At 45.1% G+C, this 25,362-nt stretch overlaps 2 protein-coding genes across 3 annotated transcripts; both read left to right on the top strand.

The window, feature by feature from the left end:
* The first annotated feature begins 497 nt into the window (after positions 1 to 497).
* Positions 498 to 3,951, top strand: LOC120035472 (probable phosphatase phospho1). 2 transcript variants are annotated; one of them, XM_038982185.1, is made up of 3 exons: positions 498 to 665; positions 1,096 to 1,156; positions 2,140 to 3,951. In XM_038982185.1, exon 3 carries the CDS (start codon positions 2,184 to 2,186, stop codon positions 2,952 to 2,954), a length of 771 nt encoding a protein of 256 aa, XP_038838113.1. In that variant the 5' UTR covers positions 498 to 665; positions 1,096 to 1,156; positions 2,140 to 2,183; the 3' UTR covers positions 2,955 to 3,951. The 2 variants fall into 2 exon arrangements, with proteins under 2 accessions (XP_038838113.1, XP_038838112.1); XM_038982184.1 differs by having other exon boundaries at positions 1,994 to 3,951.
* A 3,987-nt stretch (positions 3,952 to 7,938) lies between these two features.
* On the top strand, positions 7,939 to 24,570 carry LOC120035456 (116 kDa U5 small nuclear ribonucleoprotein component-like). The gene is made up of 26 exons (XM_038982182.1): positions 7,939 to 8,050; positions 8,600 to 8,711; positions 8,847 to 9,009; positions 9,127 to 9,205; positions 9,320 to 9,395; positions 9,510 to 9,575; positions 10,097 to 10,132; positions 10,232 to 10,322; positions 10,543 to 10,625; positions 10,830 to 10,996; positions 11,242 to 11,366; positions 14,314 to 14,377; positions 14,459 to 14,549; positions 17,380 to 17,515; positions 17,877 to 18,004; positions 18,404 to 18,597; positions 19,270 to 19,624; positions 19,774 to 19,856; positions 20,358 to 20,444; positions 20,977 to 21,103; positions 21,626 to 21,713; positions 21,790 to 21,908; positions 22,275 to 22,369; positions 22,567 to 22,720; positions 23,862 to 23,969; positions 24,062 to 24,570. The coding sequence occupies exons 2-26, from the start codon at positions 8,610 to 8,612 to the stop codon at positions 24,155 to 24,157; spliced, it is 2,913 nt and encodes a 970-aa protein (XP_038838110.1). The 5' UTR covers positions 7,939 to 8,050; positions 8,600 to 8,609; the 3' UTR covers positions 24,158 to 24,570.
* The last annotated feature ends 792 nt before the right edge of the window (positions 24,571 to 25,362 follow it).

Below are 25,362 nucleotides of genomic sequence, written 5' to 3'. Positions count from 1 at the left end.
GAGGGGTTGGGGGAGGGTAGCCTGCTGGGTCGCAGTGGCTGAACATTCAGAGGTGCAAATGTCTTGCTTTCACCTTTTTTCTAAACCATTTGTAAAACCATTCATAGTTTATTTTTCCATACATTTGAACATTGTGCTCTGTGTTCTTGGTGTCACCCTTGGGTCAATTAGGGATGTGTGGTTTGCACACAGCAAAAAGGCTGTAAATGATGTCACATAACAGGCCTATCTTGTGTACATACCACTAAGCAGTTTTGTTATGCATATATTGAGAGAACACAACAAACGGAATCTCTCCATGTTGTCTGTGGAGGCTGTGCTGAGTGATATTCAAACCAGAATCAACCAACTTCTCTCCAGCCTGTCTACTGCTCTATGGGTTCACTTACACAGGATATTGGAGGCGGACGCCAAATGGGCCGTTGTTGCGTAGCCTAGGACGTCATAATCGTAGCAAGCTCAGTGGTTTTGACAGCCAATAAAACGAGCTGAAAGCACCCTGTTCCTCGACAATCAAAACTATATATAACCAAGTGATGGTCAAGTTCGAGACTGGACAAAGTACAGCATGCCGGTGAAAAATTCAAGAACATAGGCACCTTTTAGAGATACTGCGAGGGACAACCGTGCCGTCGGGACATGTTTGTGGACATACATTCTTAATGGTATATTTTTGCTATTGTTCCTTTGCTCTGCAAATAAGATGAATTATTTAGCAAACTAACCGTCGGGAAGTTTTCCAGTGCGTAAATATAGCTCGTTCACTCGTGGCTTAGGATACATTTGCATAAAGGCTAATTTATCTATTAGATGTTCATCAGTCTACTCGGTTTTTGGAGCAAATTGTTATAGCTTAAGTAATTGATATTCCTGTGAAATGGTATAATATAATGCGCTACTGTACTATATTCATTGCATACATTTGTATGTAGCCTAATATTGTATGATGATGGTTACATTACGTTATTAGCCTACAGTAAGCGCTGCAGAAGCGCGCTGCACTTTCTGGCATTGTAGATAATTACAACATTGATCAGTGTCCGTCTCTTGGGGTTATTTACAGGGTTTTCCTTAATTATCTTCCTCACTTTACAGATCCCATGTATTGGTTGATAGTGTTCTAGGAACCTTCTGTTGACAGCACGGAACATTGAAGGTCAGTACAGTATGTTCCGTTCTTTTCATTGATTCCTTGCAGCTTCAAACAGATCAGCATCGCATGACATGTAGGCTGGCGTTAAAAATGTCTTGATTTAAGATATCAGTTTATTTTGCATGCTGTTGACTCATGTGTATTACTTGGGTCTTATTACATTTCAATGTTCTGCAGCTGCACAGGTGCAGGACATCACAGCTGTACCACTTACATAATAATGTGACTTTACATTTTGACGTTTCAAATGGTAAAAAATCTGTATTGTAGTACTCTAGTCCAGGACCAGATATGACTCGACATGACCAGTGGTGACTCTGAATCGACCAATGGTGACTTGAACTTGACCAGTGGTGACTCGGACTGAGAGTAGTGTCTTTGAAAATCTCTCTTTGTTGCATAATTTAACATACTAGCTACAACAGCAAATGTTAGAGAACTAAATTATCTAGATATCCTTACAATGTGCAACAATGTAACAGCATTTAGTACATAAAAAATGGTTGGGTGGCAGCTTAGCACTGCAAGTGACTTGTGACACGACTCGTGACTATAAAGGACTCGGACTTGAAGACTTGTGACTTGCTCTGACTTAATGTGGTTTCAGGGGTATAAATGTGCTTGATGTTTTAGTACACATGTTGGGTGGCTACCAAGCAGAAATGCAACCCACGCTGATATTGGCAAAATTATTCTTTCCCATACTACTTCTAATCTTTCTAATTCAGGTCCATTGAAAAAAAGAATAATCTCTAAATGTGTGTATTTTGTTTGTCTTTTCCTCTTCAATCTTTACTTTTTACTCTGCTTCCATCCTCCTCCTCCTCCCTGGTCTATTAGACACATTCTTCCCAGAATCCCCTACCTTGTGTTTCCCGACCTGCCTCGTCGTGAACGAGAGACCAGAAGAGCAGGATTTTGGTGCCACTCATCTCAGTAAGAGGTTGTGTCAAAGCCAATCATGAACTGCTTTGGCTCTCCCCCAGGCGAGGACGTTACCCCCCCACGTTCCAGACGCTCTGCAAACAACATGGCCGCCAACTCAGCAACACCCCCCTCTGACAGGCGCTTCCTCATCATCTTCGACTTTGACGAGACCATTGTGAATGAGAGCAGTGATGATGTGGTGGTGCAGGCAGCCCCAGGGCAGAACCTCCCCGCCTGGCTGAAGGACACCTACCGGCCGGGCCACTACAACGAGTACATGCAGCGCGTGCTAGCCTACATGGCAGAGAAGGGCGTGCCCGAGAGCGCCATCCGCTCCGTCATCGAGAAGATCCCCGCCTCTCCCGGCATGCTGGCCCTGTTCCAGTTCCTCCGCCACTGTCCTCCGCAGGACTTTGAGGTGGTTCTGGCGTCTGATGCCAACACCTTCTTCATCGAGTCCTGGCTCCGCCGTGTTGGGGCCCGCCAGCTCTTCGTCAAGATCTTCACCAACCCTGCCACCTTCGACAAGGATGGCCGGTTGGTGCTGCGCCCCTTCCACTCCCACAGCTGCCTACGCTGCCCGGAGAACATGTGCAAGCAGGTGATCCTGAGGGACTATGTGATGAGGCGGACGCAGGAGCGCGGGCGGCCGTTCCAGAGGGTATTTTACGTGGGCGATGGGGCCAACGACTTCTGCCCGTCACTGATCCTGGGCCCCCGGGACACGGCGTTCGCCCGGCGGGACTACCCCATGCACCGGCTGATCACTGAGATCCACGAGGCCAGGCCGGGGGAGTTCAAGGCTGTCACTGTGCCATGGGCCAGTGGGGAGGATGTGGTGGAGCGACTCAGGAAGCACGCAGAGGAGAAATGATGAAGCTAGGGGGGCGGGGGGTACACCACCTGCTCACACACACACACATTAACAAATACTCAGACACACGCACACACACACACACACCCATACACACATACACAAATCACATTCCCAGATCAAATACCCACAAAACCACATACTGACACACATCAATGAAAAAACACTCTACACTCAAGAATAGAGCATGCCAATTGAACAGGCCTTTGATATATTGCCTGCGACAGACAGTGTCACACTTCCGCTCAGTCCATCTGTCTTACTCTGACTCAGCCGTAGAGCTAGAGATACTGTAGAGATACTGTTGTCTTTCAGTCCAGCTCCTCACACTCTAGGCTTAAGGTCAATCAAAGACACCAACCCAATAAAAGCATCAACTCTGTTAATCATTACAGAGACCTATGCCTTAGTTGATACCCTACCAATCAGGCCAGTATTGAGTCAACCAAGCTTTTAGAGGGATTGATCCTCTGATCAAACATACATCATTGACTGAATAGGGGGTTCCGCAGTGATACATTTAGGACTGATGTATTACCTATATTCCTTTGTTGACACCGAGCTTTATTGGTTTATTAACAGTCAAACTAGGGCAGCAGATCGTGTTAGTTAGTGGCCCGTTCTCTGACTCTAGCCCTCTCCAGTCCACCCAATGGCATTGTCGATGCTAAATTAATGGGTGGCTATTCCAGTGTAATTCTTATCTTATATCAATAATGAATGGTGTTTACTTGTTAACAGTGCTCTTTGTGAAATAGAGAATTAATGGCTGATCAGGGAAAATGTAATGTGACAACATCGCCATCTACTGGCTGACCTACAGATTGCAACTGGAGACCAGTTTTGGAAAATAAGTTCAAATGTAATGTACCAAATGACATAACTAAATATTGTATAATTTTAAAACATGTATTATTATTTGTGTATATATGTCTGTTTTTAATATGTACCATGTACTTGTTCCACCACCAGCAGGAATATAAAGCCATGAACTAAACTTCTGAGTCTGTACTTTAATGTCCTATCCTAACACACTGCAATTGCACAACCACTATGTTATTCTCTACACATAGGTGCCACTGGAAACAGTGTTTCTTAAGGCAGCAGCACAATAGTCTTGAACACCATTTAGATACGTTTCGCACCCATGCCTATGCCACACCCCTCCCTCTCAAAACATTAGACCACGGAGGATAATTAGCTGTGAGATAGGCCAAAACCAATGTGATAAAGGAAAGGTCTAAATAATGTCTCCAAAGTGGGTGAAAAATAGTTCACCATTACACCAAAGAGATTATGGATTTATTCTGTGTAATCGCTGATAAAATGCATACTTTTGTTTCGACATATTACAAGGCCTACTGAATTACAGAGGCAGATTTGTTCCTCGTGCCAGTCATCTGACACCCCAGAACTATGCAACCATCAATGAATAATTGTCAATTTCAATAACAAGCACTGTAATAATTATAATTGTGCCAACACCACTTGAGCCCCTGAGGATTTATCCATTGTTTGTATTATAAGCAGGCCTAGCCTATCTAAAAGATATCTATGACATTATACAGAATTTGAGAACAAGAACACAGTCACTTTTATTGTTTCACATAATGACTGTATCTACTTAAACTGTTTACCAACAGCAGGCTATTAGAGAAAGCTAGTTTAACAACTTATATAGCTGATAATGGTTGCAATACATCTGCATTTGGCAAATATATGACTGTCGTCTCCACCTTAAAGGCCCAATGTAGCCATTTTCATATCAACGTCAAATCATTTCTGAGTAAAAATTTAAGACCCTTACGGTAATAATTTTCCACTAAAATGGTCAAAAAGAAACAAAAATAGCTTTATAGCCAAAACCTATTTCTCAAGCATGAATTTTGCTAAGAATGTCATCCAACCATTTCATGTGGATTAATTACTTGATGTATGAAAAAGGCACGACCGGCCTCATGGAAACATGAAATGCCGGTACAATTTTATAAATGCTGACAGACAATTTTTTTGTTCGACATGGTGGGAACTTTCTGTGTCGGTAAAATGATTTATGCGGGAAATGGCGGTGGAAATGCCTTTATGTACAAATATTGATACACTGCTCTAAAAAATAAAGGGAACACTTAAACAACACAATGTAACTCCAAGTCAATCACACTTCTGTGAAATCAAACTGTCCACTTAGGAAGCAACACTGATTGACAATAAATTTCACATGATGTTGTGCAAATGGAATAGACAAAAGGTGGAAATTATAGGCAATTAGCAAGACACCCCCAATAAAAGAGTGATTCTGCAGGTGGTGACCACACACCACTTCTCAGTTCCTATGCTTCCTGGCTGATGTTTTGGTCACTTTTGAATGCTGGCGGTGCTCTCACTCTAGTGGTAGCATGAGACGGAGTCTACAACCCACACAAGTGGCTCAGGTAGTGCAGCTCATCCAGGATGGCACATCAATGCGAGCTGTGGCAAGAAGGTTTGCTGTGTCTGTCAGCGTAGTGTCCAGAGCATGGAGGCGCTACCAGGAGACAGGCCAGTACATCAGGAGACGTGGAGGAGGCCGTAGGAGGGCAACAACCCAGCAGCAGGACCGCTACCTCCGCCTTTGTGCAAGGAGTAGCACTGCCAGAGCCCTGCAAAATGACCTCCAGCAGGCCACAAATGTGCATGTGTCAGCATATGGTCTCACAAGGGCTCTGAGGATCTCATCTCGGTACCTAATGGCAGTCAGGCTACCTCTGGCGAGCACATGGAGGGCTGTGCGGCCCCACAAAGAAATGCCACCCCACACCATGACTGACCCACCGCCAAACCGGTCATGCTGGAGGATGTTGCAGGCAGCAGAACGTTCTCCACGGCGTCTCCAGACTCTGTCACGTCTGTCACATGTGCTCATGTGCTCAGTGTGAACCTGCTTTCATCTGTGAAGAGCACAGGGCGCCAGTGGCGAATTTGCCAATCTTGGTGTTCTCTGGCAAATGCCAAACGTCCTGCACGGTGTTGGGCTGTAAGCACAACCCCCACCTGTGGACGTCGGGCCCTCATACCACCCTCATGGAGTCTGTTTCTGACCGTTTGAGCAGACACATGCACATTTGTGGCCTGCTGGAGGTCATTTTGCAGGGCTCTGGCAGTGCTACTCCTTGCACAAAGGCGGAGGTAGCGGTCCTGCTGCTGGGTTGTTGCCCTCCTACGGCCTCCTCCACGTCTCCTGATGTACTGGCCTGTCTCCTGGTAGCGCCTCCATGCTCTGGACACTACGCTGACAGACACAGCAAACCTTCTTGCCACAGCTCGCATTGATGTGCCATCCTGGATGAGCTGCACTACCTGAGCCACTTGTGTGGGTTGTAGACTCCGTCTCATGCTACCACTAGAGTGAGAGCACCGCCAGCATTCAAAAGTGACCAAAACATCAGCCAGGAAGCATAGGAACTGAGAAGTGGTGTGTGGTCACCACCTGCAGAATCACTCTTTTATTGGGGGTGTCTTGCTAATTGCCTATAATTTCCACCTTTTGTCTATTCCATTTGCACAACATCATGTGAAATTTATTGTCAATCAGTGTTGCTTCCTAAGTGGACAGTTTGATTTCACAGAAGTGTGATTGACTTGGAGTTACATTGTGTTGTTTAAGTGTTCCCTTTATTTTTTTGAGCAGTGTATAATAACCATCAAATCGAAGTAAACTTGGAGTCACGCGATGATATGTTGTGTGGTCCTCCCACTATACGACTCAGGAAAGCTTGCAGTTTATTAGGCTACAGATAAAGCTCCCGAGTGGCGCAGCGGTCTAAGGCACTACATCTCTGTGCTAAAGGCGTCACTACAGACCCTGGTTCGATTTCAGGCTGAATCACAACCGGCTGTGATTGGGAGTCCCATAGGGCGACACACAATTGGCTCAGTGTCAGTCTGGGTTTGGCCGGGGTAGGCCATCATTGTAAATAAGAATTTGTTCTTAATTGACTTGCTTAGTTAAATAAAGGTAAAAATAATAAAAATAAAGATGAATAAGCTATGATTAACTTCACAGGGTGGTGAACGTGCAAGGTGATGAGCTTTATGCTTCTTTACAATAAATATCAAGGTTCTTATTCTTGTGACATGATGATCGATGCTGGGCTGCCGTTTGACAAATACAAATAATATCTCTCTTATAATAATAATCTCATAATGTAGGTAGCCTACCTGCACTGTCTCTGCGAGCTGTTGGCTAGAGTGCATGTGCAAAGACCATAGTGGACACATTTGCTATATAAAGAAAGTTTTTGTGACAAAACCATCAGTAAAGTTGAAAATACGATGGAAACCCATTTAACTTGTATTTTTAATTCGGTACATGTGAATTTAACAGCAACATTTATTTTTATTTGCACTATGTCATCAGGCACAGCATTTTATCTGCAAAAAGTAAGTTTGATAGAAACACATTTCTGGTGGGAAAATGCTCATATTTTTTTATGCAGATTTTAAAATATGTGCATGAAAATTTCTCAAATTGTTTGGAAACCTAGCTACTGATCAAATCTTTTTTACTGCTAAAATCTTTTTTACAATGTTAGTTTCATTAGCTGTTGTACAATATGACACAAAATACAGGCAACAACATTTTGAGTGCACTGGGCCTTTATAACAAACCTACAAATCCATTTTACACAGACGTTGCCTTTCAGTCCAAAATACCGATCCTGAGTAAACTCGCTTGTCGTTCATGTAAAATATGCGCCTCCACAAAAAATATCGCCTAGGCAAGAGACTTCGCGCGCATGAACATTTTCTTCCAAATATATTAGCAAATAAAATATCTGTGGACTGTAAATGTTATATACATTTCCTAAAACAAATAACCATAGATATATTATTTTAATATCATTATTTTTAATGCATTGTACTTTTACAAAAATATACAATCAGGCAATATGAAGATAGTCTACATGTGTGCATCACCTACGCTCGACGTCCGTTTGCATTGAGGGGTCCTACATGTGCATGGTTTGGAAACAGAAGAGAAAAACACTGTGAATAGTTCAAATAATTAGGAAAATAGCGATACAAATTTGAAACTACCGCTCGTTTTGCACATCAAGGTAACGTTATGTGTTTTTGTGCTGATATATTCTCCAGAACAAGCTTGCTACTTTATTGTAGAAAAGCGAAACGTCATCAACTGCAACACAGCCTGGCCGTTGGTTAGGGATGCCATTCATTCCCTATATAACTGCTATGGCTAACTAGCTAGCGATTCCACCAAAACATAGTTAGCTCGCTAAGAGATTACGGTAGCTACTAAATATCTGTATTACAAAGTTGCACATTTTAGGCCTTTTTAAAGTGAGCCATTGTCTTTGAGGTGTGAATTTGATGGGTTTCTTTTCATGATTTTCTCAACTTACTCGCCAATGCATGCAGTATCTAGCTAACATTAACATGTAGTTCCTGTGTGTGTGTGTGTGTACCTGAAACGTTATACATGAACATCTGAACCAGTAACACAGCGAACTAATTGCAGAATTATAGTAGACAACATTCATTGGTTTGTAGAAGGTACTCTTTGCAGAAGGCTAAATCATGTGCGTGGCTGGGTGTGTGTGTGATGCAATTTTAATGCTAATCCATTATGTTTTCCTCTTACCCAGTCCTTTCACAATGGAGACGGATCTGTATGACGAGTTTGGGAACTACATTGGTCCAGAACTAGACTCTGACGAGGATGATGATCTGGAGGCAGACGACAGAGATGCGGATGAGGTTTGTTTACTGAAATCAACAGACAGCGTAGACGTTAATCCACATTACAATGCATTCGAACAAAAATGAAGTAGGTGTGTTTATAATGTCTGGTCATTTCATGACATGCTTGTTTCCCCCTCTGCTTTTGTGAAGGCTGATGAGGATGAGGATGATGAGCCGGCTGATGCTGATGAAGATGTCCCAGGAATGGAGGTAGTTCTGCACGAGGATAAGAAATACTATCCTACAGCAGAGGAAGTGTACGGGCCGGAGGTGGAAACTTTAGTCCAGGAAGAGGACGCACAGCCCCTCACAGGTCAGACACCACACACATATAAACACAGTCTCACTAATACACACTCAAGCACATAGATGCATTAATTCAGATATGATAGTATTAAACTTATTCCCATTTTCTCTCCATCCCCATCAGAACCCATCATCAAGCCTGTAAGGAACAAGCAGTTCACTCTGATGGAACAGGAGCTACCTTCCACTGTTTATGACATGGAGTATGTAATTGACCGTTCACAAGTTTGACTGTTGTAAACTAGACCTGCGTCTGTCTGACCTTTTGTGAGTATAGACAGAGACAATGTTCAACCCCTACCTCTCCTCTTCTCCAGGTTCCTGGCTGACCTAATGGACAGTCCCGAGCTGATCCGTAACGTCACCCTGTGTGGCCACCTGCACCACGGAAAGGTCAAAAACTCAGCAATTGGCCTGCTTTAGAGCCAGACCTGGCTAAATCATGGATGTTAGTAGCTATACTGATGTCATTATTGTGATTTAATGCGTTTTGTTTATTGTCTGTAGACGTGTTTCGTGGACTGCCTGATTGAACAGACACACCCAGAGATCAGGAAGAGAGATGACATGGATGTAAGTTTACGCTTCAGCTTGACTCAACTGCCCCAAACTTGCTGCTCACCTTTCATCCTAATTTGGAGAAATCCTATAACCAGAGAGGCTGCAGCCTACATACAGAGACTTTAAATCATTGGCCACTTTAATAAATGGAACACTAGTCACTTTAAATAATGTCACTTTAATAATGTTTACATATCTTGCATTACTCATCTCATATGTATATACTGTATTCTATACTATCTACTGAATCTGTCTGTCGCTCTGACATTGCCCGTCCATATATATATATATTCTTAGTTCTATTCCTTTACTTAGATTTGTGTGTATTAGGTATTTGTTGTGAAATTGTTAGATATTACTTGTTAGATATTGCTTCACTGTCGGAACTAGAAGCACAAGCATTTCGCTACACCCGCAATAACATCTGCTAAACACGTGTGTGTGTCACAAGTAACATTTGATTTGAATCTGAAATGCTCTGTGTATACTGTAAATCAGCCATTAATTCACTGCATTTTTCCTTGGTATTTCAGCTCCGTTACACAGATATCCTCTTCACTGAGCAGGAGGTAAGTTTTTATTGTATTCAGAGCTATGACAAACAATTCTGCAAGAACTTATCTCCCATATAAGTGCATTGTGCTGACTCCTATTTGGTGCCTCCACAGCGAGGGGTTGGTATCAAGAGCACCCCCGTCACAATGGTTCTTCCAGACTCCAGAGGCAAATCCTTCCTCTTCAACATCATAGACACACCAGGTATGCAAATCACCATCAAATCCAATGTTATTGGTCACATACACATATTTAGCAGATGTTATTGCGGGTGTAGTGAAATGCTTGTGTTCCTAGGAAACGTAGGGGAGATTAAAATCAAGGGCGGTTGATTGATATAATTTACCGCCTCACTGTGTGTGATGTTAGGTTGGCTGCTTTAGAAAGGCAGAGCGGGACATCATACCCTTTGTCATCCCTGCAGGCCACGTCAACTTTTCGGATGAGGTGACAGCAGGCATCCGACTCTCCGACGGTATCGTGCTTTTCATCGACGCAGCAGAAGGAGTGGGTGCTCTTACTTTTTCTTTTTTAGCTCAAATCCCCACTCACCTCAGTGCATCTCTCTATCTTGTCTCGCTTCTCTTATCAGTCTTTGCTTCGGTGTTTGGCCTAAAGACGCAGGCTTTTGTGTTCTGAGGCCTGGCCCCAGAAAGTCAAATGTACCATTTCTCCCCTAACCCAGGCCTCTGCCCCTCTGTGTGTCTTTAGGTGATGTTGAACACAGAGCGTCTGATCAAGCACGCAGTCCAGGAGCGTCTGGCCATCACCATCTGCATCAACAAGGTGGACCGCCTCATCGTGGAGCTCAAGCTGCCCCCTACAGACGCCTACTACAAACTACGCCACATAGTGGACGAGGTTAACGCCATGCTCAGGTACTGACGTGGGGAGGGCCTAATAGCCATGGCTACGGGGCTGACACTGAGGGGTGTGGGGGAAAGGAAATATCAACTTTTTTCAGGTGAGATTACTACAAGTAGCAAACAGAGCATTTGTAAAGAAGATTCCATTGCAGAGTGAAACCATGAATGTGAAAACTACTAGCATTGAGATTAGCCTGTTGTAGTATAGTGTCCAGTGTGTGTCATTGACTGTGGCTCCACTCTCCCCTTTCCCTCAGCACCTACTCTACAGACGAGAACCTGGTGGTGTCTCCTCTCCTGGGGAACGTGTGTTTCGCCAGCTCTCAGTACTGTGTTTGCTTCACCCTGGGCTCCTTCGCCAAGATCTACTCCGACACCTACGGTGAGGCGACCCTGATTGTAAATAATAATTTGTTTTTAACTGACTTGCCTAGTTAAAAAAAGGTTACACACACACCACACTGACCAAACAATTATTTTGTTGGTGTTTACGTATGTCCCCATTACCAGTAAAACATAATCAAAACCAATTTCTTTCACTTATTTGCTGTGCTGTTTCGTTGCTCATTTCTTCAGTCGTTTCATTCTCAACCAGGATTTCTATGGCATGCCATTTGGTGTCTTTGCGTGTCTAAAAATATGTTGTCTTGCGCACCTACAGTGCTGGTCATTAAAAAAAAAAGCTTGCTAGCTCATGGATGCAAACAATGTTCTTCCCCAGAAACATAGGAAAACAACATCTGTTTCAGTAGCTATAGTTAGCTAGGTGTCATCTAAAATAACCCCAATTTATAAGACAGTCTTATTTGATTAATGGTGGTCTGACCCATCTATGTGAAGCTAGCCACATTAAGGCTTAGCCACAATAGTGGACTTTGCATTTAGCCTTAAAAATAAAAGTATGGCATAATTCTACTATTTGTATTCATTTGTGTCAATGACATACTTTTATTTTAAAGGCAAACCGCAAATTCCACTATTGTGCCTAATCCTTATTGTGGCTAGCTTCACAACCCGGTCTGGTCGAGCATCACTAGCCAGATGAAGCTAGCTGGCTACTTGTAACGTTAGCTTTGGGCAAGAGAATAATGAAAATGACTGCCGTTTCTACTGGTCATTGTTTTCAGGCTGGTTGTATTGGTGCTAGCTAGGTACCAAGCTAAAGCTAGCTACCCCAGAAGTTGCGGTTGAACAAATTCTGCTTTATTACCAACGCTCTATTGTAAACACATCGTTTGTGGCTGCTGGTGTTTGCTTGTTTGCAGACTTTTTTGTACAGTTTTGACAGTGCTTTATCTTTTTTGACACGCAAAGACCCAAATGGCGTTCCATAGTATGTATGTCGTGAAGCTAATAGCAGAATTACTGTGTAACTCCGGTAGGGCAACATCTGAAAAATAGCGCGCTTGGTAGCGTGTACCGGTGCTCGACCAGTCAGTGCAAGCCAACATCACCCACGACAGAGAACGGTTGATTGTCAAGGGCAATGAATTCCATTATTGGCAGACATTATGGGCTAGGTTAGGAATTCTGTGTTGCAGGTGTAGCGCAAAATTTTACGTGGCGTCATTACGTTATGTACCTACGTTATATACAGTTGAAGTCTGAAGTTTTATCAAATTTATTTATATAGCCCTTCTTACATCAGCTGATATCTCAAAGTGCTGTACAGAAACCCAGCCTAAAACTCCAAACAGCAAGCAATGCAGGTGTAGAAGCACGGTGGCTAGGAAAAACTTTATATACACTTAGGTTGGAGTCATTAAAACTCGTTTTTCAACCACTCCACAAATTTCTTGTTAACAAACTATAGTTTTGGCAAGTCAGTTAGGACATCTACTTTGTGCATGACACAAGTCATTTTGCCAACAGTTGTTTACAGACAGATTATTTCACTTATCATTCACTGTATCACAATTCCACTGGGTCAGAAGTTTACAAACACTAAGTTGACTGTGCCTTTAAACAGCTTGGAAATTCCAGAAAATGATGTCATGGCTTCAGAAGCTTCTGATAAGCTAATTGACATGATTTAAGTCAATTGGAGGTGTACCTGTGGATGTATTTCAAGGCCTACCTTCAAACTGAACGTACTTTGGTGCGAAAAGTGCAAATCAATCCCAGAACAGCAGCAAAGGACCTTGTGAAGATGCTGTAGGAAACAGGTACAAAAGTATCTATATGGACAGTAAAACGAGTCCTATATTGACATAACCTGAAAGGCCGCTCAGCATGGAAGAAGCTACTGCTCCAAAACCGCCATAAAAAAGCCAGACTACGGTTTGCAACTGCACATGGGGACAAAGATCATACTTTTTGGAGAAATGTCCTCTGATCTGATGAAACAAAAATAGAACTGTTTGGCCATAATGACCATCGTTATGTTTGGAGGAAAAAGGGGGAGGCTTGCAAGCCCCAGAACACCATCCCAACCGTGAAGCCCGAAGGTGGCAGCATCATGTTGTGGGGGTGCTTTGCTGCAGGAGGGACTGGTGCACTTCACAAAATAAATGGCATCACGAGGAAGGAAAATGATGTTGATATATTGAAGCAACATCTCAAGACATCAGTCAGGAAGTTAAAGCTTGGTCGCAAATGGGTCTTCCAAATGGACAATGACCCCCAAGCATACTTCCAAAGTTGTGGCAAAATGGCTTAAGGACAACAAAGTCAAGGTATTGGAGTGGCCATCACAAAGCCCTGACCTCAATCCAATAGAACATTTGTGGGCAGAACTGAAAAAGCGTGTGCGAGCAAGGAGGCCTACAAACCTGACTCAGTTGCACCAGCTCTGTCAGGAGGAATGGGCCAAAATTCACCCAACTTATTGTGGGAAGCTTGTGGCAGGATACCCGAAACATTTGACCCAAGTTAAACAATTTAAAGGCAATGCTACCAAATACTAATTGAGTGTATGTAAACTTCTGACCCACTGGGAATGTGATGATAGAAATGAAAGCTGAAATAAATGATTCTCTCTACTATTATTCTGACATTTCACATTGTTAAAATAAAGTTGTGATCCTAACTGACCTAAGACAGGGAATTTTTACTCTGATTAAATGTCAGGAATTGTGAAAAACTGAGTTTAAATGTATTTGGCTACGGTGTATGTAAACTTCTGACTTCAACTGTAGGTATGCACGGCAGCTTTGACACTGGTTTTTAACATCGGCGTTAAACTGGACATCAGGCCGATACCGATGTTGGCATTTTTAGATAATATTGTCAGATTCCAATATGTTCACCGATATATCGTGCATCCCTAGTTTTAACCCTATGAATAACTGTTAAAAAGGAACTGTTAACCCTTCTCTCTGGTGTTGCAGGTAACATCAACTACACAGAGTTTGCCAAGAGGCTTTGGGGAGACATTTATTTCAACCCCAAAACGTAAGTGGTTTTCATTCAGGGTCATTTAGACTTTTTGTCTGTAATGCACGACGATAACCCTGTTTTATCTTCTCTCCTCAGGCGCAGGTTCACTAAGAAAGCCCCCACCAGTAACACCCAGCGTAGCTTTGTGGAGTTTGTGTTGGAGCCTCTGTACAAGATCCTATCCCAGGTAAGACCCCTCTAACGCAATCATCTCCTAGGAAACACATCTTATACGCTACATGCTAGGGTTGCAAAGGGTCGGGAAACTTTCCGGGAAATTTCCGGAAATTTTCCATGGTTAAATTCAGCAAAAAAGTTTACTTATAACAGTGAACCTTTTTTTGTGGGATACACAAGGCAATTCTAGGTCTTGTGGCATATTTTGATTAAACTATCCCCAATTCAATGGAATTGCAACCCTCTGCATGCACGGTGCATTCTTCCATCACATGTGCAGTGCACTCTCCATCACATATACAGCTGATTCTCAAGATCTTGCACACTAATGAGATGCTATTGAGCCCACACTACTACACTGTGTGAGCCAAGGACTGCATGCTTTCTGGTAAGTTTTGATTACAATACTGGGTGGGGTGAATATATTTTATATCACATACATGATTTTTTGTTAACAAGTAAATAGTAGCCTACAGCAAAGTGTGTTTAAATCATTTCTAACTTGATAACAATTTCTGCTAGTTAGTTTTTGCTACTGTGTGGGTGCTAACTGAGGAGTGTTAATTCACATGTTTCCATACATGTTTCATTTTAAAACATGTATCTTACAAAAGAGTTGTTTAATCTAACTGCTTAACTATTTATCTGTACATGGAATTGTGTGTGTGTGTGTGTGTATATATATATATATATATATATTTATTTATTTATTTATTTTTACTCCTTTTTTTTTCTAATCTTTACAGGAAAATGCCACGGGCATTATCTAATGTGTGGAGACATTTCCCTGCAGCTAATGTAGAAGGAAAAGCTGTGTGCATTTGCAAATACTGTAGCAAATCATATGTGAAGAATGTAACAAAGATGCAGAATCATCTGGCCAAGTGCATAAAGACAAAAGTCCCTCTACTTCTATTCGAGGTGAAAATGATGTATCAGACACCTTATCGATAGCAACAGCTCATGGTCCTCCTGGAATCAGATGTTTTTTTGACTCAATGGAGGAACCTAGTCAGAGAAGTGCTGATGAATGTCTTACTCGAGCTGTGTATGCAACTGGTTCACCTCTGATGCTCACAGGCAATGTGTATTGGAAGAGATTTCTGAATGTTCTTTGCCCAGCATACACCCCTCCAACCAGACATGCTTTATCTACTCATTTGCTGGATGCAGAGTTCAACAGAGTTGGTCTAAAGTGGAGGAGTCCTACCCTCACATCACACCCATTGGCTGTGCTGCTCATACATTGAATCTGCTCCTCAAGAACTGAAAACAATGGTACTGAAAACAATGGTTACACTCCACATGAGAGTCATGGAAATGGTTAGTTATGTGAAGGGTCATCAAGTTATAGCAGCAATCTACCTCACCAAGCAAAGTGAGAAGAATAAGAGCACCACATTGAAGCTGCCCACCACATTGAAGCTGCCCATGAACACCCATTGGGGTGGTGTTGTCATCATGTTTGACAGTCCTGATGGGGAAGGAGTCTCTCCAAGAAATAGCTATATCACAGTCGGCCGATATGGACACCCCCATCAAGAGGATCCTCCTGGATGATGTATTTTGGGAGAGAAGCCTGAAACTCCTGAAACCTATAGCAGTAGCCATTGCACAGATTGAGGGAGACAATGCCATCCTGTCTGATGTTCAGACTCTGCCTGCAGATGTAAGATAATAAATATGTACTGCCCTGCCCACTTCGCTGTTGCTCCAAGCAGAGGAAACTGCAGTTCTGAAATCCATCAAAAAGCATGAAGCCTTCTGCCTGGAACCCATACACACGGCAGCGTACATATTGGACCCCAAGTATGCTGGCAAGAGCATCCTGTCTGGTGCAGAGATCAACAAGGCCTATGGTGTCTTCACTACCGTGTCTCGCCACCTTGGCCTGGATGAGGGCAAGGTTCTTGGCAGTCTGGCGAAGTACACTTCCAAGCAAGGGCTTTGGGATGGAGATGCAATATGGCAGTCGTGCCAACATATCTCATCAGCCACCTGGTGGAAGGGACTTTGTGGATCTGCGGCTCTTTCCCCTGTTGCCTCCATCATCCTCCAAATCCCACCAACATCAGCCGCCTCAGAGCGCAACTGGTCCTTGTTTGGGATCATTTTACAGATGTATGTTGAAAATGTTATTGTGAGATGCGATGCCATTCAATATTCCCTTTTGTTGTTCAGTGAAATCATCCCATGTGAAGAGTCAACTCATTTAATTAGAGTTCGATTCGTAACTAAATAGTTTGTTTTATGTCTTTTGGAAGGATTTAATCATTTGAAATTATGTCTACTTATGATAAGGTAAAATGTTTATGTATCTGTCTTCGTATGATATGGAAAATATATCCAATGCAAAAAAACATCTACATTTAAATGGTATTAATATTAATTTGCATATATTTCCGTTAATTCCCGCGGAAAGTTTCCACCTCCTGAATTTTTCCCAAAATGTGCAACCCTACTGCATGCACAGATGATTTCTTTAGTGTAGACATGTCTGTTCCCTCAAACACACTATCCCTGTGAGTCCAAAAAACAAAAGGGGATTGCGTCTCCCTTATTTAAAAGCTGACGCATTGCGACCTCGGTCGGTCTTTGTCACAGAAAGGACGCTTTGAGAAAGGCAGAGTGAAACGCGTCAGCTTATGAAACCAAGAGGAGCGCCATGAATTAAAGTGTTGTTGAGGCCGTTCGTGGGAGATGCCGTCACATTTTCTTCTTTGGACTCCATGACTTTACCCAGATGACCACCCCATGCCATAGAAGTCTTTCAGTAGCGCTTGCACGTCTAAAAAGTAAACTTCCCCCTTCTCTCTCTTTCCCTCCGCTCTCCCTCCCAGGTGGTGGGTGACTGTGACACGTCTCTGCCTCGGGTGCTGGATGAGTTGGGGATCCACCTGGTCAAAGAGGAGCTGAAGCTCAACATCAGACCGCTACTCAGGCTGGTCTGTAAGCGCTTCTTTGGAGAGTTCACTGGTACGTACGCCATCCGCCACCCCCGTTTCCTCTCTGACCTCCACTGCCTCCTCATATACCGCTCAATAACTATTTCTCGTGTTTCATCTTATTCACAGAGGTCGTTTACAGTTGAGCCATGTTTATCTTCTGTCTTTAGCAAGGCCTAATTCTATTGTACGCATTCTCATTATAGGCTCTTAGTGTACGTTTGCGTACGATGATTCACTATACGTGGTTACCGCTCACCCTCCGTGTGCTCTGGCCAGTGTATCCGCCTACAGTCTTGGATAATCAGTGGTATAATTGCACACAATGTTGTGTTTCTGGTGAGTGTGACAAGCATATTATTGTGATGCCAAGCATGACCTCCCTCCTGCAGGCTTTGTGGACATGTGCGTGCAGCATATCCCCTCACCACAGGGGGGCGCCAAGAACAAGATAGAGCACAGCTACACTGGAGGACTGGACTCAGACCTGGGGGAGGCCATGGCAGAATGCGACCCTGATGTGAGTGTGACGGAGTGGGGAAACACAGGCCCTGGGGCTGGGAGTGAGAAGAGGCGAAAGAGAGACGGATGGTAGTTGGTTTCTAGTAGGGGGGAGTCTGTTTTCAGTGTTAATCAATAGCCTCATTGCAATTGGAATCGCAATTAAGCAAGCGGGTGATTTGGAATTGACTGGGAGTGAAGTGAGTTGTTAAAAAAAATCGATCACAAACATTCCAAATGCCCTTCAGAGATCCTCTAACCAATAATGAAGGGAGAGGCTTGAGATGTAACAAATAGTTGCTTTTTGAATTCTGTTAAATAAACTTAGTTATTAACCTTTTCTATTTCCTTTTACCCTCTTTCCTCTCTCCCTGTATCCCTTCTTTATTGCTCGTTCTCTTTCCCCTCCTCCCACCAGGGTCCTCTGATGTGCCACACCACTAAGATGTACAGTACTGAGGACGGGGTGCAGTTCCATGCGTTCGGCCGGGTGCTGAGCGGTACCATCCAGGCGGGCCAGCCAGTCAAGGTGCTGGGAGAGAACTACACTCTGGAGGACGAGGAGGACTCGCAGGTCTGCACGGTGGGACGTCTCTGGATCAACGTCGCCAGGTAATGACAGTCATTGTTAATATGCCACCTCGCGGACACATCACTTGACTTGTGTCCCAAATGGCACACTCTTCCGTACATGGTGCTCGAATTAGGACGAGAGCTTTATGGGCCCTGGTCAAAAGTAATGCGCTATATAGGGAATAGGGGGCCATTTTGGGCGAAGAATGAGTGTGTTCATTATAACAAGTTGACGGTTATGTATTCATTAGTCTAACCCCTCTGTGTTTCCTCCCTAGTCTCTGGTCCTCAATATAATAATCATCATCATGATTTGGTGGGTGCTTATGTAACCGAGGTGAAATGGCTAGCTAGTTAGCGGGGTGCGCACTAGCGTTTCAATCGGTGACGTCACTCGCTCTGAGACCTTGAAGTAGTTGTTCCCCTTGCTCTGCAAGGGCAGCGGCTTTTGTAGAGCGATGGGTAACGATGCTTCGAGGGTGGCTGTTGTCGATGTGTGCAGAGGGTACCTGGTTCGAGCCCAGGTAGGGGCGAGGAGAGGGACGGAAGCTATACTGTTACACTTATATTTGTCCTATTTCACATGTACATGTGTGTATTATACACAATGTTTTCTTGTGTATCCTAACTCCCTAAGTGTTCAGTATGAGAAGTTGTCTGTCATTTACCCCAGCAGTTGTAGCTCAAGCCCCTTCACGTTCTAAACCACAGGTACCAGATAGAGGTGAACCGTGTGCCTGCCGGCAACTGGGTTCTCATTGAGGGCTGTGACCAGCCCATCGTCAAGACCGCCACCATCACCGAGCCCCGAGGGAACGAGGAGGCCCAGATCTTCCGGCCGCTCAAGTTCAACACGGCGTCTGTCATCAAGATCGCTGTGGAGCCAGTCAACCCGTCAGAGCTGCCCAAGATGTTGGACGGACTGCGGAAGGTCAATAAGAGCTACCCCTCCCTCACCACCAAGGTGGAGGAGTCAGGGGAACATGTGATCCTGGGCACTGGGGAACTCTACCTGGACTGTGTCATGCACGACCTGCGGAAGATGTACTCTGAGATCGACATCAAGGTCAGTTCTCGCTCCCTCACATGTCCCTTCACCCAATTGGAACAACAAACTAATCTTCCTGTATCGGAGTCTTAAGCAAAATACCCTTCATGTCTGGTGTTATTTCTTGATTGGTTTTCCAGTACTGAATGTCTCCCTCTTTCTCCAAGGTGGCTGACCCCGTGGTGACCTTCTGTGAGACGGTAGTGGAGACGTCGTCTCTGAAGTGCTTTGCCGAGACGCCGAACAAGAAGTAAGCATCCACCATCATCTCCCATGGGTCACCAGTGACCTAGCCTACAGTACACTAAACGACTAGTGTAGACTGGGTGCGTCCCAAATTTCCTTCTATGGTGCACTACTTTGGCCAGCTCCCATAGGGCTCTGGTCAGAAGTAGTGCGCAATATAGGGAATAGGGTGTCATATGGGACGCATTCTGTTCCATGTTGAGGTGTGAGGTTTAGTGTGCTGTGTCTAGACCAGCTGGATGGGAGATTGAGAGCTGTGGCTGTTTGTCTGTGTTTTATTTTTATTTTATTTTTATTTTATTTAACTAGGCAAGTCAGTTAAGAACAAATTCTTATTTACAATGACGGTCTAGGAACAGTGGGTCAACTGCCTTGTTCAGGGGCAGAATGACAGATTTTTTACGGGGATTTGATCTAGCAACCTTTCGGTTACTGGCCCAACGCTCTAACCACTAGGCTACCTGTCGCCCCTGTGTGATTGACGGTTGTGTGTTTTGATTGACAGGAATAAGATCACCATGATTGCCGAGCCTCTGGAGAAGGGCCTGGCTGAGGACATAGAGAACGAGGTGGTGCAGATCACATGGAACAGGTACGGGACACACCTGCACACCACCTATTCATACAGAGAGTTCACCTGCTGTATCCTTCTACCTGTCCACATGTCAGTGTCTCAACCCAAACAGACACCTGCCATCACAGAACACCTGTCTTGACCATACCTTGAGGCCTATCCTCCTATCTGCAGCTGTAGCCCAGTGTGTGTGTGTGTGTGTGTGTGTGTGTGTGTGTGTGTGTGTGTGTGTGTGTGTGTGTGTGTGTGTGTGTGTGTGTGTGTGTGTGTGTGTGTGTGTGTGTGTGTGTGTGTGTGTGTGTGTGTGTGTGTGTGTGTGTGTGTGTGATTGGAAGTGTACAGTGTCCGGCCCGCTGTGTGCTGCTATTCTGTGAACCAATCTGGGCCTGGCATTGTCAACGTGAGCCACGGTGCCAAGGCAGTGACACACACTTTAACTTGACATCCCATGAAACCAACTCTGTTCCCTCTGTTCCTCTTCCTGTCACCCCCGCCCCACATCCCCACGGACACCACTCACTAATCCATCCTGTTTAATCCCTGGTTCCAGGAAGAAGCTGGGAGAGTTTTTCCAGACCAAGTATGACTGGGATCTCCTGGCTGCCAGGTCTATCTGGGCCTTTGGGCCCGACACCACCGGGCCTAACATCCTGGTAGATGACACCCTGCCTTCTGAGGTGAGACCGTGGCTCTGGGGATGGGCTAGGGGTGGTGTTGAGGGCTGGTGGTCTTGGGGTCAGGCTGGGCTGAGGTGAGTTGGGCAGGCTAGGGCTCTGGGGTCATGCTGGGCTACTTTGGGGTCAGCCTGTCTGTCTCTAGGCCTAACTGTAAACAGACTGTGTGTGAATTGTGAGTGCGTGTCGGAGTGATTTAGGATGACTGCTGTCTAGCAGATGTGTGAAAATGCATCGATGGATGTGTCAGTGAGTTGGCCCTCTGTCGACACCGGTGTGATCATGGGGGCATTGACCCATTGAGTAGCCGGTCATCGGGCGCAACAACATCGGTCGTGGGTTTAGTGTTATGCCACCTGGAAGACAAGGAAATATTATGAACAATCAATCTCTCCATATTGATCTTTGATTATGACACTGGTGGGTGTGATGAAGGCAATTTTGTGTCCACTTGTATTCAGACGTGCATAGCTTTGCACGAGACATATGTCTCCAGGTAGTTGACGGTGGTGTCGTTGTGTGCAGGTGGACAAGGCTCTGCTGGGCTCGGTTAAGGACAGCATCATCCAGGGCTTCCAGTGGGGCACCAGGGAGGGGCCTCTGTGTGACGAACGTAAGTGTCTTGCCACTCTTTATCACTCACTCACTCACTCACGCAATCACCTAACCGCTGTACGTCCCCTCCCTAGCTATCAGAAACGTGAAGTTTAAGATCCTGGATGCGGTCATAGCGCAGGAGCCTCTACACAGAGGAGGAGGACAGGTCATCCCCACAGCCAGGAGAGTGGTGTACTCTGCCTTCCTCATGGTGAGATCGTCCCTCTCTCTCTCTACCTCCCTCCCTCACCCTCTCCTTTCTTCCTTCTTTCATTAACTCTCGCTCCCTCACTTGCTTCCTATCCTTTTTCTCCAGTTTTTCTCCTGAGTTACATTGCCTTGATTAAAGTGCTGGTTTCTTCCGACTTGCTCTTGTTTGTATTGACGTGTGATAGCTTCCCTCTTTCAAGGGTGTCTCCTTTGCATTCCTCCATCATTGCCCGCCTCTCGGGCTTCTCTCCTCTCTGACTTTCTCCACTGTTCTTTCCTCCCCTGCCCTCTATCTTCTCTGGCTCTCCCTCCTGCCGTCCTCTCCTCTGGTTCTCCTAATGGCTGTCCCAATTACTGTCCCTCCCAGGCCACCCCCAGGTTGATGGAGCCCTATTACTTTGTCGAGGTCCAGGCCCCAGCTGACTGTGTGTCTGCTGTGTACACCGTACTGGCCAGACGGAGGTGAGGTCCGCAAACCCCTAAATAACGATGTCTCCTCTGTACCATCCCAATTACCCCACCCATAACTTCTAGACTGACCTTTTTAAACCTTCACCTGGAAAGTTGAACGTGGAAATATTGTGCTGATTGCTCAAATGTGGTGGTTTTGTTATTTCCGTTGTTACAATTCTATCTGCTGTGTTTTTGTGTTGTTACAGAGGTCATGTGACCCAGGACGCCCCCATCCCCGGGTCTCCCCTCTACACCATCAAGGCCTTCATCCCAGCCATCGACTCGTTTGGCTTCGAGACTGACCTGAGAACACACACACAGGGACAGGCCTTCTCCCTGTCCGTCTTCCACCACTGGCAGGTAGGATCAAACGGCCGGACACACACACACACAGACATGTGTGCCCTCTTTCTTTATGCCCACCAGCTGTGTTAACATACACATGCACACACACTCGGACAGAATGATGCCAGTCACGAACCTCGTGCTCATGCCTGGCACTCTGAGTAAATTGGTTTGGATGCTGACTAGAAGGGTGTTGAGTCAGCAGCTATTGTGTACGCTACAGTTGTCTGTTTTTCCCCCCGTGTCGTGTGTGTCTCTCTCTTCTCCTCTTTGGCTGTGTCAGGAAAAATGTATTTGCTCCCGTCGCCCTCATTTGGCCCAGCCTGCTTCTAGTCTCTCCTCTAGTCTCTCGTCTTCTGTAAACTGAAACGCAGGCTGTTCCTCTCCGTAGCGTGATCATCGCCCCCTCCCAGTGTGGTGTGATGGCGTTTAGCGGCCCTGCTCCATCTGTTCATTGGGCTGCAGACGCTCCATTGATTTTTCCTCCCGTTCAATCTTTTCCCCCGCAGGCCTGGGGTTTTGTTACAGCACAGTCCTAGGATTTGTCCCAAATGGGCACCCTATTTCCCTATTTAGGTTAGTGCACTAATATTGACCAGGGCCCATAGGGCTAAATAGGGAATATGGTTATATTTGGGATTGGAACGCAGCCCCACACGGAGGAGGGAGTGAGAGATTGCAGAGTTGGCGAAACAGCCCCTTGCCTGATTTGGGGCCAAGAGATTCACCCCCCTTTGCTCTCCCTCCAACAGGCATGTAACATTTACCCATGAAAACGGGATTGAGGTGTCGGTGAAGATGATAGGTTTAAGTAATCATTTTAAAACACCATTCGACTCAGCACTAGATGTGCTAACGTTGCGGCGGTGAAGAGTGTGACGGACATCCCCCTGACTCAGTGACGTGGAGAACGCCGGCTGACTAGCAGAGAACCAATCACGCGTTTGAGTGGTGAAAGGTTTAGTGGTGGCGACTCTATTATAGGAGGCCTCCGCTCAGGTTTCAGCTCATGTGCATCTAGTCAGCGTGTGGATCATGTGAAGCCGTAGACTAGATGGGGAATTCCTCAAACTGACCATATTGTCCTTTGCACTCATTCCCCTTTTTTCTTTTCAACCCTCGTCTGACCCCTGTTTCTTCTCTCCTCTCCCCCCAGATTGTCCCTGGTGACCCCCTGGACAAGAGCATCGTGATCAGGCCGCTGGAGCCCCAGCCTGCCCCTCACCTGGCCAGAGAGTTCATGATCAAGACCCGCCGGCGCAAGGTACCCCCCCCCCCCCCCGCCTTAATAAGTATGTGCTATTGACCTGGCACATCACAACCATGTGACTGACCGACTCCCTGGTTTCCATGCAGGGTCTGAGTGAGGATGTGAGCATCAGCAAGTTCTTCGACGACCCTATGTTGTTGGAGCTGGCCAAGCAGGACGTGGTGCTCAACTACCCTATGTGAGGTGTCAGAAGACGGGGAGACAACGACCGGAGTGCTACCCTTCTCCACCAGCACCACAACCAACATCCCCACACCACACTGTATGGAACCCAACGGACCCTGCAATCTCCTGTTAGACTTTGGCCACCCGTGCTCTCCTTGTAGGAGGGACTGTTATTATGATAGGACTGCATCTACAGTTGTAGGGGCTGGCGGGATAGCAACATCTCTGACACCTCTCGTCATCAGCGCAATGAATAATACTGCTGAGGTGTTTCGCCTCATCAATGTCTTGTTTATTTTTTTTGGCATGTATAAATTCCCAAATGTTTTGTAGATGTACGATGACTTGAAAGCAGGCTTGATTTAAAAAAAAATATATATATTATGAAATTGGATATCTTGCGTCTGTTTTGAGTAAAAAAATAAATATGCTTGTGAAGTCAGTTTTGTTTGAATCCATAACCAACTGTGGTGACTTTATTTTCTTCACTTCCTTCCAGGCGTTTAGTTTGGTTCACATTGAGAGCCCTTTTCTGAAGTTACTGTATATACGTCATGACCTTGATGTGTTATTGCACTGTATGCAAATGAGGGGGTGTTCAGCAGAAGTGGGCGTGTACAGTGCGGAGCGCCATGTTGGAGCGCAGGTGTCCGTGTGAGTGATTGGCATGTCTGTTTTGGGGGGCTGTGTGAGCTGTGACTGATGGACAGGCCTCTGGATGGGGATAGGCAGCCACGGAAGATAGATGGTGAGACCAGGGTCACATGCACCACAAGTGTGCTGGAGCACAAATCCTCAGTCTTTCTGTGATTCCTCGCATTCTAAAATAATCTCCTTGGCTCCTTTTATTGGAGGAGAAGGTCCAAGGTCCCTCCCCTAGGACGACCACCTCCAATGGGTTTTGAGAAGGAGACGAGGAAAGATGAATTGAGAAAGAGCCACCGGGAAAGGTAGGAGAAAGGAGGTAAAAGAAATGGACAGACTGATGGTTTTATTTCTAACTGAGCCTCTCTCTTGGTGCCCTGATGATAAATGTAAGAGTAAGTAAGTCAAAGTTTCCCCAAGCTTTTTCCACTGACCCAACTAAAGTCTGAGTGCACAAGGAATTGGCTCCAAGATACATTTGGCAAAGACTCATGACATATTTGCGTAATAGCTTAAATATAACCACTATATATATGTGTTAGGAAGCAAGGCTCGATTCAGTACACTTGACTAATAG

The sequence above is a fragment of the Salvelinus namaycush genome, chromosome 3 (genome assembly GCF_016432855.1).
Source record: "Salvelinus namaycush isolate Seneca chromosome 3, SaNama_1.0, whole genome shotgun sequence".
Taxonomy (NCBI): domain Eukaryota; kingdom Metazoa; phylum Chordata; class Actinopteri; order Salmoniformes; family Salmonidae; genus Salvelinus; species Salvelinus namaycush.
The sequence above is the reverse complement of the archived record's forward strand: the minus strand, read 5'-3'. Positions and strand labels throughout refer to the sequence as shown.

Coding starts and splice junctions, on each gene's coding strand:
- LOC120035472 (XM_038982184.1), top strand. CDS start 2,115: ATGAACTGCTTTGGCTCTCCCCCAGGCGAGGACGTTACCCCCCCACGT.
- LOC120035456 (XM_038982182.1), top strand. CDS start 8,610: ATGGAGACGGATCTGTATGACGAGTTTGGGAACTACATTGGTCCAGAA. Junction 10,323..10,542: donor CAACATCATAGACACACCAG/GTATGCAAATCA, acceptor TCATCCCTGCAG/GCCACGTCAACTTTTCGGAT. Junction 18,598..19,269: donor CTCTGGATCAACGTCGCCAG/GTAATGACAGTC, acceptor TCTAAACCACAG/GTACCAGATAGAGGTGAACC.